The 10,231-nt window shown below is 37.8% G+C and overlaps 1 protein-coding gene across 1 annotated transcript; it reads left to right on the top strand.

The window, feature by feature from the left end:
- The first annotated feature begins 109 nt into the window (after positions 1-109).
- Positions 110-2,709, top strand: UMAMIT4 (nodulin MtN21 /EamA-like transporter family protein). Its single transcript, XM_090301109.1, has 7 exons — positions 110-373; positions 679-741; positions 835-951; positions 1,036-1,279; positions 1,480-1,638; positions 1,761-1,912; positions 2,013-2,709. Exons 1-7 carry the CDS (start codon positions 186-188, stop codon positions 2,170-2,172), a joined length of 1,083 nt encoding a protein of 360 aa, XP_090157235.1. The 5' UTR covers positions 110-185; the 3' UTR covers positions 2,173-2,709.
- The last annotated feature ends 7,522 nt before the right edge of the window (positions 2,710-10,231 follow it).

Below are 10,231 nucleotides of genomic sequence, written 5' to 3'. Positions count from 1 at the left end.
GTAGTGCATGAATAACTTAGAGTATATGTTAAACGTTTACATATCATAGTAGTTGCTATACGATACATCAAACACCATAAATAACAACTGATATTAACAGTAGCAAGCTGTATAATTTTATATTCCTATCAACTTTTTCCCTCTATATAAGCACCCTTCACTCTTACAGCCTCTCATAAACAACAATGGCTATTATTGCAACAGAGAAAGTAAAGCTTCTTGTGGCATTACTTACCCTGCAGCTCTGCTTTGCAGGATATCACATTGTATCTAGACTTGCACTAAATATTGGTGTCAGCCAAGTTGTTTACCCCGTTTATCGAAATTTGATTGCTTTGGTTTTGTTAAGCCCATTTGCTTATGTGTTAGAGAAGTGAGTTTCCAGATGAAGTTTGTTTTCACTTTTCACCTTTCCTATCAAAATCTTTTTGTTATTTTTACTTCATTTTGCTTAGAGCTATATATATTTAGAGATTAATTTCTATGCAGTATCATTGTAAAAACTTTTATGTCGTCAACCAATTAGAAATCATGTTATGTATGACTTTCAAGGTAGTTATTGTAAAAGTTAATAAAGTTCTTCTAATTGATTGACATATAAAAGCCTTTTACACTGCCATTTCATATACTATTTACTCAAATTTTAACATGGAGAAATGTCAATGTCTTTATGATCAGGAATCAAAGACCACCCCTCACTTTCTCTTTACTGGTTCAGTTCTTCCTACTTGCATTACTGGGGTAAGAATGTATCCAAGTTGCAGATTTCCATACTCATATTTCCTTCCTTTGAGTTATAATATTTTCTTCTTTCCTTACACATTGGCAATGAAGGATCACTGCAAACCAAGGGTTTTACTTGCTGGGATTATACTATGCTTCTCCAACTTTTGCTTCTGCAATGCAAAACTCAGTTCCCGCAATCACTTTTATCTTGGCCTTGGCTTTAAGGTAATCAAGTCTCCTTGTGACATTCTTTATTATTTTATGTTGTAATATTGCCACAACTTGATGATTTCATTTGATTTGTACCAGGCTTGAGGAAGCCAACATCACAAGGAGAGATGGATTGGCAAAAGTTCTTGGAACCATTGCCAGTGTGGGGGGTGCCACAGTAATTACTCTTTACAAAGGTCCTCCTCTTCTTCACCTACCGATGGACCAAACACAAGGAGACACTTTAGACGTAGATCAATCAACAAAAGTGCAAAATTGGACTTGGGGTTGCATATACTTGCTTGGACATTGTCTGTCATGGGCTGGTTGGATAGTTTTTCAGGTCTTGTTAATACTCATGACATAATATATAAACTGAAATTTCAGAATTCAGATAACCAATATGTTGATTCGTACTTAAGATAAACGTATCCATACAAATATATTGTAGTTGTGACCAGACATATGTTCATGAAATTTACTTAATTTCCTCAGTATCACCAATTTTGTGACCTGAATTGTAAAAGCAAAAATTTGGTGCAGGCTCCTGTGGTGAAGAAGTATCCAGCAAAACTAACCCTCACTTCGTTTACATGCTTCTTTGGATTGATCCAATTCTTGATCATAGCAGCCTTTGCAGAAGATGACTTTGAAAATTGGAAGATACAGTCACTAGAGGAGCTTTCTATTATCCTATATGCTGTAATGTTCATCACTTCAATTCTCAAATATCATTAAATATGATTTACATGACACATATAATCCCCCAAGTGCTGGAAATTTTGAAGTTAATTCAATTCACTATTTCATGATGGCAATTGCAGGGAATTATAGCATCTGGCGTTGTCATATCTCTCCAAACATGGTGTATTCAAAAGGGTGGCCCTGTGTTTGTTGCTGTCTTCCAGCCTGTGCAAACTATTCTAGTTGCTTTCATGGCAGTCCTAATTCTTGGTGATCAGTTATATTCTGGAGGGTAAGGGCTAAATTTATTGATCATTAATGAAATATTTCCCTGTTACTGAAATGGCTGAAGTGCAGAATTGCCTAAATGGGTTATTCAATTTTTATTACAGGCTTATTGGTGCAATTTTCATTGTGCTTGGTCTATACTTAGTCCTATGGGGCAAAAACAATGAAAAAAAGGTGACCAAGTCATCATCACTAACAAACCCCTTGCTTAAGGCAGAGGAAGAGAATAAAGAAATTGATGCAGCTCCCAAAGACATACCATGATTTGTCCATCTGTTTACAGGAACAGACCGTCTAGTCCTGGTTTGAAAGTATTGAATAACCACTGATATATGGTCCTAGTTAGTAGCATTTCAAGTTGTGCAAGTTTGGATATAGTTATTAGAATTATGGTGCTCAAGGCTAAGTTTGGTTAAGGAATAAGCCTGCTGGTGCATTTCTTTTTTATTTCAGAAGCTAATTCATTGACATTTGATTAGAAGGTTAAATATAGTTATCAGATGATATGCATCATGTCAATGATACAAGCAAGACTCTTTGAGTTGTATGTTACCCTAACTATACATGAATATTATGGATGTTAAACAGAATCTTGAGAAACTATATCCATTTTTTCTTGCTTGGCTATTAAAATTCAGTTCTCCATGTTAAATCACAACAACTTCAGGATATCTGGATGTGGTGGAATTTATGCTCTAAAGATTTGAAATTATAGTTCTCAGTATTTTTGTATATACAAAATTCAAATATCAGTGAAGATATTTTATTACTATTAACAAGTATGACAATTCCAAATGATAATTTTTATGTGTAATATTCTTTCAGATAAAACTAAATTTAACATGATATTAGTAGTGGTGATGATATTAACATGATGTTAGTTGAGGTTTGAGCCCCAGATTCGTCCCACAAGATTGGTAATAAATTTTTTATTCGTCACTGCCAGGGCTGAAAGGAAGGTTCGTTTGTGTGTGAAACTGTTTGATTTTTTTCGTGGGTGAATACTCATCCGTTTGACCTGAAATATGTCGCGTTTTGTCCAAAATTCAGTAGAGATTCTTGGGTGGAATTTCAGGAAAAAACTATTCCGGGAGAATTTTTCAAAAATTTTGTGCAAAGCAAGCCTATCCTCAACCGGAACATTTGAAATTCCGGCCTACTTTCTGCAATTTCATTCTGGGTCCGTATTGCGCTGAAAAAAAATTCACACAAGCACTTTCGTATGTTGTTTGCACCCAGGCAAGGAGGCACGTCCATAAACGAATCACAAAAAGAAGATACAGGGAATAAAAGGCAGGACGTTTTGTTTTCAGAAAACCGGTTTTGTTCACTCTCGGTCTGGGACTTACTACGCCTTACTCCTTGGGTATTTTGGTATGAAATTTTTACCAGACATTCGTCACTGTGTCTATCGAGTTTTGGCTGGGGTTTGAGCCACAAATTCGTCCCATAACATTGGCAATAAATTTTTTATTCGTCAATGCCAGGGCTGAAAGGAAGGTTCGTTTGTGTGTGAAACTGTTTGATTTTTTTCGTGGGTGAATACTCATCCGTTTGACCTGAAATTTGTCGCGTTTTGTTCCAAATTCAGTGGAGATTCTTGGGTGGAATTTCAAGAAAAAACTATTACGGTAGAACTTTTCAGAAATTTTGTGCAAACCAAGGCTATCCTCTACCGAAACTTTTGAAATTTCGGCCTAATTTCTACAATTTCATTCTGGGTCTGTATTGCACTGAAAAAAAATTCAAACAAGTACTTTCGTATGTTGTTTGCACCCAGGCAAGGAGGCACATCCAAAAACGAATCACAAAAAGAAGATACGGGGAAGAAAAGCTAGGACATTTTGTTTTCGGAAAACCAACTTTTTCACTCTCGGTCTGGGACTTACTACGCCTTACTCCTTGGGTATTTTGGTCTGAAATTTTTACCAGACATTCGTTACTATGTCTATTGAGTTTTGGCTGAGGTTTGAGCCCCAAATTCGTCCCACAATATTGGTAATAAATTTTTTAGGGTTTAGGGTTTTAATTCGTCACTGCCAGGGATGAAAGGAAGGTTCGTTTGTGTGTGAAACTGTTTGATTTTTTTCGTGGGTGAATACTCATTCGTTTGATTTGAAATTTTTCGAGTTTTGTCCCAAATTCAGTGGAGATTCTTGGGTGGAATTTCAGGAAAAAACTATTCCGGAAGAATTTTTCAGAAATTTTGTGCAAACCAAGGCTATCCTCTACCGAAACTTGTGAAATTTCGGCCTAATTTTTGGAATTTCATTCTGGGTCCGTATTGCGCTGAAAGACATTCACACAAGCACTTTCGTATGTTGTTTGCACCCAGGCAAGGAGGCACGTCCATAAACGAATCACAAAAATAAGATACGGGGAAGAAAAGCCAGGACGTTTTGTTTTCGGAAAACCGGTTTTGTTCACTCTCGGTCTGGGACTTACTACGCCTTACTCCTTGGGTATTTTGGTCTGATTTTTTTACCAGACATTCGTCACTGTGTCTATTGAGGTTTGGCTGAGGTTTGAGCCCCAGATTCATTCCACAAGATTGGCAATAAATTTTTTATTCGTCACTGCAAGGGCTGAAAGAAGGTTCGTTTGTGTGTGAAACTGTTTGATTTTTTTCGTGGGTGAATACTCATTCATTTGACCTGAAATTTGTCGCGTTTTGTCCAAAATTCAGTGGAGATTCCTGGGTGGAATTTATGGAAAAAACTATTCCGTGAGAATTGTTCAGAAATTTTATGCAAACCAAGGCTATCCTCTACCGAAACTTGTGTAATTTCGGCCTAATTTATGCAATTTCATTTTGGGTCTGTATTGCGTTGAAAGAAATTCACCCAAAGACTTTCGTATGTTGTTTGCATCCAGGCAAGGAAGCACGTCCATAAACGAATCACAAAAAGAAGATACGAGGAAGAAGAGCCAGAACGTTTTGTTTTCGGAAAACCGGTTTTGTTCACTCTCGGTCTGGGACTTACTACGCCTTACTCCTTGGGTATTTTGGTCTGAAATTTTTACCAGACATTCGTCACTGTGTCTATCGAGTTTTGGCTGGGGTTTGAGCCACAAATTCGTCCCATAACATTGGCAATAAATTTTTTATTCGTCAATGCCAGGGCTGAAAGGAAGGTTCGTTTGTGTGTGTGAAACTGTTTGATTTTTTTCGTGGGTGAATACTCATCCGTTTGACCTGAAATTTGTTGCGTTTTATTCCAAATTCAGTGGAGATTCTTGGGAGCAATTTCAAGAAAAAAATTATTATGGTAGAACTTTTAAGAAATTTTGTGGAAACCAAGGCTATCCTCTACCGAAACTTTTGAAATTCCGGCCTAATTTCTACAAATTCATTCTGTGTCTGTATTGCACTGAAAAAAATTCAAACAAGCACTTTCGTATGTTGTTTGCAACCAGGCAAGGAGGCACATCCAAACACAAATCAGAAAAAGAAGATACGGGGAAGAAAATCCAGGACATTTTGTTTTCGGAAAACCAGTTTTTTCACTCCCGGTCTGGGACTTACTATGCCTTACTCCTTGGGTATTTTGGTCTGAAATTTTTACCAGACATTCGTTACTATGTCTATTGAGTTTTGGTTGAGGTTTGAGCTCCAAATTCGTCCCACAATATTGACAATAAAATTTTTAGGGTTTAGGGTTTTTATTCGTCACTGCCAGGGATGAAAGGAAGGTTCGTTTGTGTGTGAAACTGTTTGATTTTTTTCGTGGGTGAATACTCATTCGTTTGATTTGAAATTTGTCGCGTTTTGTCCCAAATTCAGTGGAGATTCTAGGGTGGAATTTCAGGAAAAAACTATTCCGGGAGAATTTTTTTGAAATTTTTTGCAAACCAAGGCTATCCTTTACCGAAACTTGTGAAATTTCGGTCTAATTTTTGGAATTTCATTCTGGGTCCGTATTGCGCTGAAAGACATTCACACAAGCACTTTCGTATGTTGTTTGCACCCAGGCAAGGAGGCACGTCCATAAACGAATCACAAAAATAAGATAAGGGGAAGAAAAGCCAGGACGTTTTGTTTTCGGAAAACCGGTTTTGTTCACTCTCGGTCTGGGACTTACTACGCCTTACTCCTTGGGTATTTTGGTCTGATTTTTTTACCAGACATTCGTCACTGTGTCTATTGAGGTTTGGCTGAGGTTTGAGCTCCAGATTCGTTTCACAAGATTGGCAATAAATTTTTTATTCGTCACTGCAAGGGCTGAAAGAAGGTTCGTTTGTGTGTGAAACTGTTTGATTTTTTTCGTGGGTGAATACTCATTCATTTGACCTGAAATTTGTCGCGATTTGTCCAAAATTCAGTGGAGATTTTTGGGTGGAATTTCTGGAAAAAACTATTCCGTGAGAATTGTTCAGAAATTTTGTGCAAACCAAGGCTATCCTCTACCGAAACTTGTGTAAGTTCGGCCTAATTTATGCAATTTCATTATGGGTCCGTATTGCGTTGAAAGAAATTCACACAAGGACTTTTGTATGTTGTTTGCACCCAGGCAAGGAAGCACGTCCATAAACGAATCACAAAAAGAAGATACGGGGAAGAAGAGCCAGGACGTTTTGTTTTCGGAAAACCGGTTTTGTTCACTCTTGGTTTGGGACTTACTACGCCTCACTCCTTGGGTATTTTGGTCTGAAATTTTTACCAGACATTCGTCATTGTGTCTATTGAGTTTTGGCTGAAGTTTGAGCCCCAAATTCGTCCCACAAGATTGGAAACAAATTTTTTAAGGTTTAGGGTTTTTTTTCGTCACTGACAGGGCTGAAAGGAAGGTTCGTTTGTGTGTGAAAATGTTTGATTTTTTTTGTCGGTGAATATTCATCCGTTTGACCTGAAATTTGACGCGTTTTGTCCCAAATTCCGTGGAGATTCTTGGGAGGAATTTCAGGAAAAAACTATTCCGGGAGAATTTTTCAAAAATTTTATGCAAACCAAGGCTATCCTCTATCGAAACTTGTGAAATTCCGCTCTAAATTCTGCAATTTCATTCTGGGTCCGTATTGCGCTGAAAGAAAATCACACAAGCACTTTCGTATGTTGTTTGCACCCAGGCAAGGAGGCACGTCCATAAACGAATCACAAAAAGAAGATACGGAGAAGAAAAGCCAGTACGTTTTGTTTTCGGAAAACCGGTTTTGTTCACTCTCGGTCTGGGACTTACTACGCCTCACTCCTTTTGTATTTTGGTCTGAAATTTTTACCAGACATTCGTCACTGTGTCTATTGAGGTTTGGTTCAGGTTTAGCCCCAGATTCGTTCCACAAGATTGGCAATAAATTTTTTATTCGTCACTGCAAGGGCTGAAAGAAGGTTCGTTTGTGTGTGAAACTGTTTGATTTTTTTCGTGGGTGAATACTCATTCATTTGACCTGAAATTTGTCGCGTTTTGTCCAAAATTTAGTGGAGATTCCTGGGTGGAATTTATGGAAAAAACTATTCCATGAGAATTGTTCAGAAATTTTATGCAAACCAAGGCTATCCTCTACCGAAACTTGTGTAATTTCTGCCTAATTTCTGCAATTTCAAATATCAGTGAAGATATTTTATTACTATTAACAAGTATGACAATTCCAAATGATAATTTTTATGTGTAATATTCTTTCAGATAAAACTAAATATAACATTATATTAGTAGTGGTGATGATATTAACATGATGTTAGTTGAGGTTTGAGCTCCAGATTCGTTCCACAAGATTGGCAATAAATTTTTTATTCGTCACTGCAAGGGGTGAAAGAAGGTTCGTTTGTGTGTGAAACTTTTTGATTTTTTTTCGTGGGTGAATACTCATCCGTTTGACCTGAAATTTGTCGCGTTTTGTCCCAAATTCAGTGGAGATTCTTGGGTTGAATTTCATGAAAAAACTATTCTGGGAGATGTTTTCAGAAATTTTGTGCAAACCAAGGCTATCCTCTACCGAAACTTGTGAAATTTAGGCCTAATTTCTGCAATATCATTATGGGTCCGTATTGCGGTGAAAGAAATTCACACAAGCACTTTCGTATGTTGTTTGCACCCAGGCAGGGAAGCACGTCCTTAAATGAATCAGAAAAAGAAGATACGGGGAAGAACAACCAGGACGTTTTGTTTTCGAAAAACCGGTTTTGTTCACTCTCGGTCTGGGACTTACTACACCTCATTCCTTGGGTATTTTGGTCTGAAATTTTTACCAGACATTCGTCACTATGTCTATTGAGTTTTGGCTGAGGTTTGAGCCCCAGATTCATCCCACAAGATTGACAATAAATTTTTTATTCATCACTGCCAGAAATGAAAGGAAGGTTCGTTTGTGTGTGAAACTGTTTGATTTTTTTCGTGGGTGAATAGTCATCCGTTTCAACTGCAATTTGTCGTGTTTTGTCCCAAATTCAGTGGATATTCTTGGGTGGAATTTCAGGAAAAAACTATTCATAGAGAATTTTTCAGAAATTTTGTGCAAACCAAGGCTATCCTCTACCGAAACTTGTGAAATTCCGGCCTAATTTCTGCAATTTCGTTATGGGTCCATATTGCGTTGAAAGAAATTCACACAAGTACTTTCGTATGTTGTTTGCACACAGGCATGGAGGCACGTCCATAAACGAATCACAAAAAGAAGATACGGGGAAGAAGAGCCAGGACGTTTTGTTATCGGAAAACCGGTTTTGTTCCCTCTCGGTCTAGGACTTACTACGCCTCACTCCTTGGGTATTTTGGTCTGAAATTTTTACCAGACATTCGTCACTGTGTCTATTGAGTTTTGGCTGAGGTTTGAGCCTCAGATTTGTACCACAAGATTGGCAATAAATTTTTTATTCGTCACTGCCAAAGCTGAAAGGAAAATTCGTTTGTGTGTGAAACTGTTTGATTTTTTTTGTGGGTGAATACTCATCCGTTTGACCTGAAATTTGTCACGTTTTGTCCCAAATTCAGTGGAGATTCTTCGGTAGAATTTCAGGAAAAAACTATTATGGGAGAATTTTTTTCAAAAATTTTGTGCAAACCAATTCTATCCTCTACCGAAACTTGTGAAATTCCGGCCTAATTTTTGCAATTTTTTTATGGGTCTGTATTACGCTGAAGCAATATCACACAAGCACTTTCTTATGTTGTTTTCACCCAGGCAAGGAGGCACGTCTATAAACGAATAAGAAAAAGAAGATACGAGGAAGAAAAACCAGGACTTTTTGTTTTCGGAAAACGAGTTTGTTCACTCCCGGTCTGGCACTTATTACGCCTTACTCCTTGGGTATTTTGGTTTGAAATTTTTACCAGACATTCGTCACTGTGTCTATTTAGTTTTGGCTGAGGTTTGAGCCTCAGATTTGTACCACAAGATTGGCAATAAATTTTTTATTCGTCACTGCCAGGGTTGAAAGGAAGGTTCGTTTGTGTGTGAAACTGTGTGATATTTTTCGTGGGTGAATACTCATCCGTTTGACCTGAAATTTGTCGTGTTTTGTCCCAAATTCAGTGGAGATTCTTGGGTGGAATTTCAGGAAAAAACTATTCCGGGAAAATTTTTCAGAAATTTTGTGCGAACCAAGGCTATCCTCTACCGAAACATGTGAAATTCCGGCCTAATTTCTGCAATTTCATTATGGGTCCGTATTGCGCTGAAAGAAATTCACACAAGCACTTTCGTATGTTGTTTGCATCCAGGCAAGGAGGCACGTCCATAAACGAATCACAAAAAGAAGATACGGGGAAGAAGAGCCAGGTCGTTTTGTTATCGGAAACCGGTTTTGTTCACTCTCGGTCTGGGACTTACTACGCCTTACTCCTTGGGTATTTTGGTCTGAAATTTTTACCAGACATTCGTCACTGTGTTTGTTGAGTTTTGGCTGAGGTTGAGCCCCAGATTCATACCACAAGATTGGCGATAAAATTTTTATTCGTCACTGCCAAAGCTGAAAGGAAGATTCGTTTGTGTGTGAAACTGTTTGATTTTTTTTGTGGGTGAATACTCATCCGTTTGACCTGAAATATGTCACGTTTTGTCCCAAATTCAGGGGAGATTCTTGGGTGGAAATTCAGGAAAAAACTATTTCGGGAGAATTTTTTAGAGATTTTGTGCAAACCAAGGCTATCCTCTACTTAAACTTATAAAATTTTGGCCTAATTTCTACAATTTCGTTCTGGATCCGTATTGCAGTGAAAGAAATTCACACAAACACTTTCGTATGTTGTTTGCACCCAGGCAAAGAGGAACATCCATAACCGAATCACAAAAAGAAGATATGGGCAAGAAAAGCCAGGACGTTTTGTTTTCGGAAAACCGGTTTTGTTCACTCTCGGTCTGGGACTTACTACGCCTTACTCCTTGGGTA

Source organism: Phaseolus vulgaris, chromosome 4, assembly GCF_051622355.1.
Source record: "Phaseolus vulgaris cultivar YP4 chromosome 4, ASM5162235v1, whole genome shotgun sequence".
NCBI classification, from domain to species: domain Eukaryota; kingdom Viridiplantae; phylum Streptophyta; class Magnoliopsida; order Fabales; family Fabaceae; genus Phaseolus; species Phaseolus vulgaris.
Note: the sequence above shows the minus strand (reverse complement) of the source record. Positions and strands in the feature narration are given on the sequence as shown.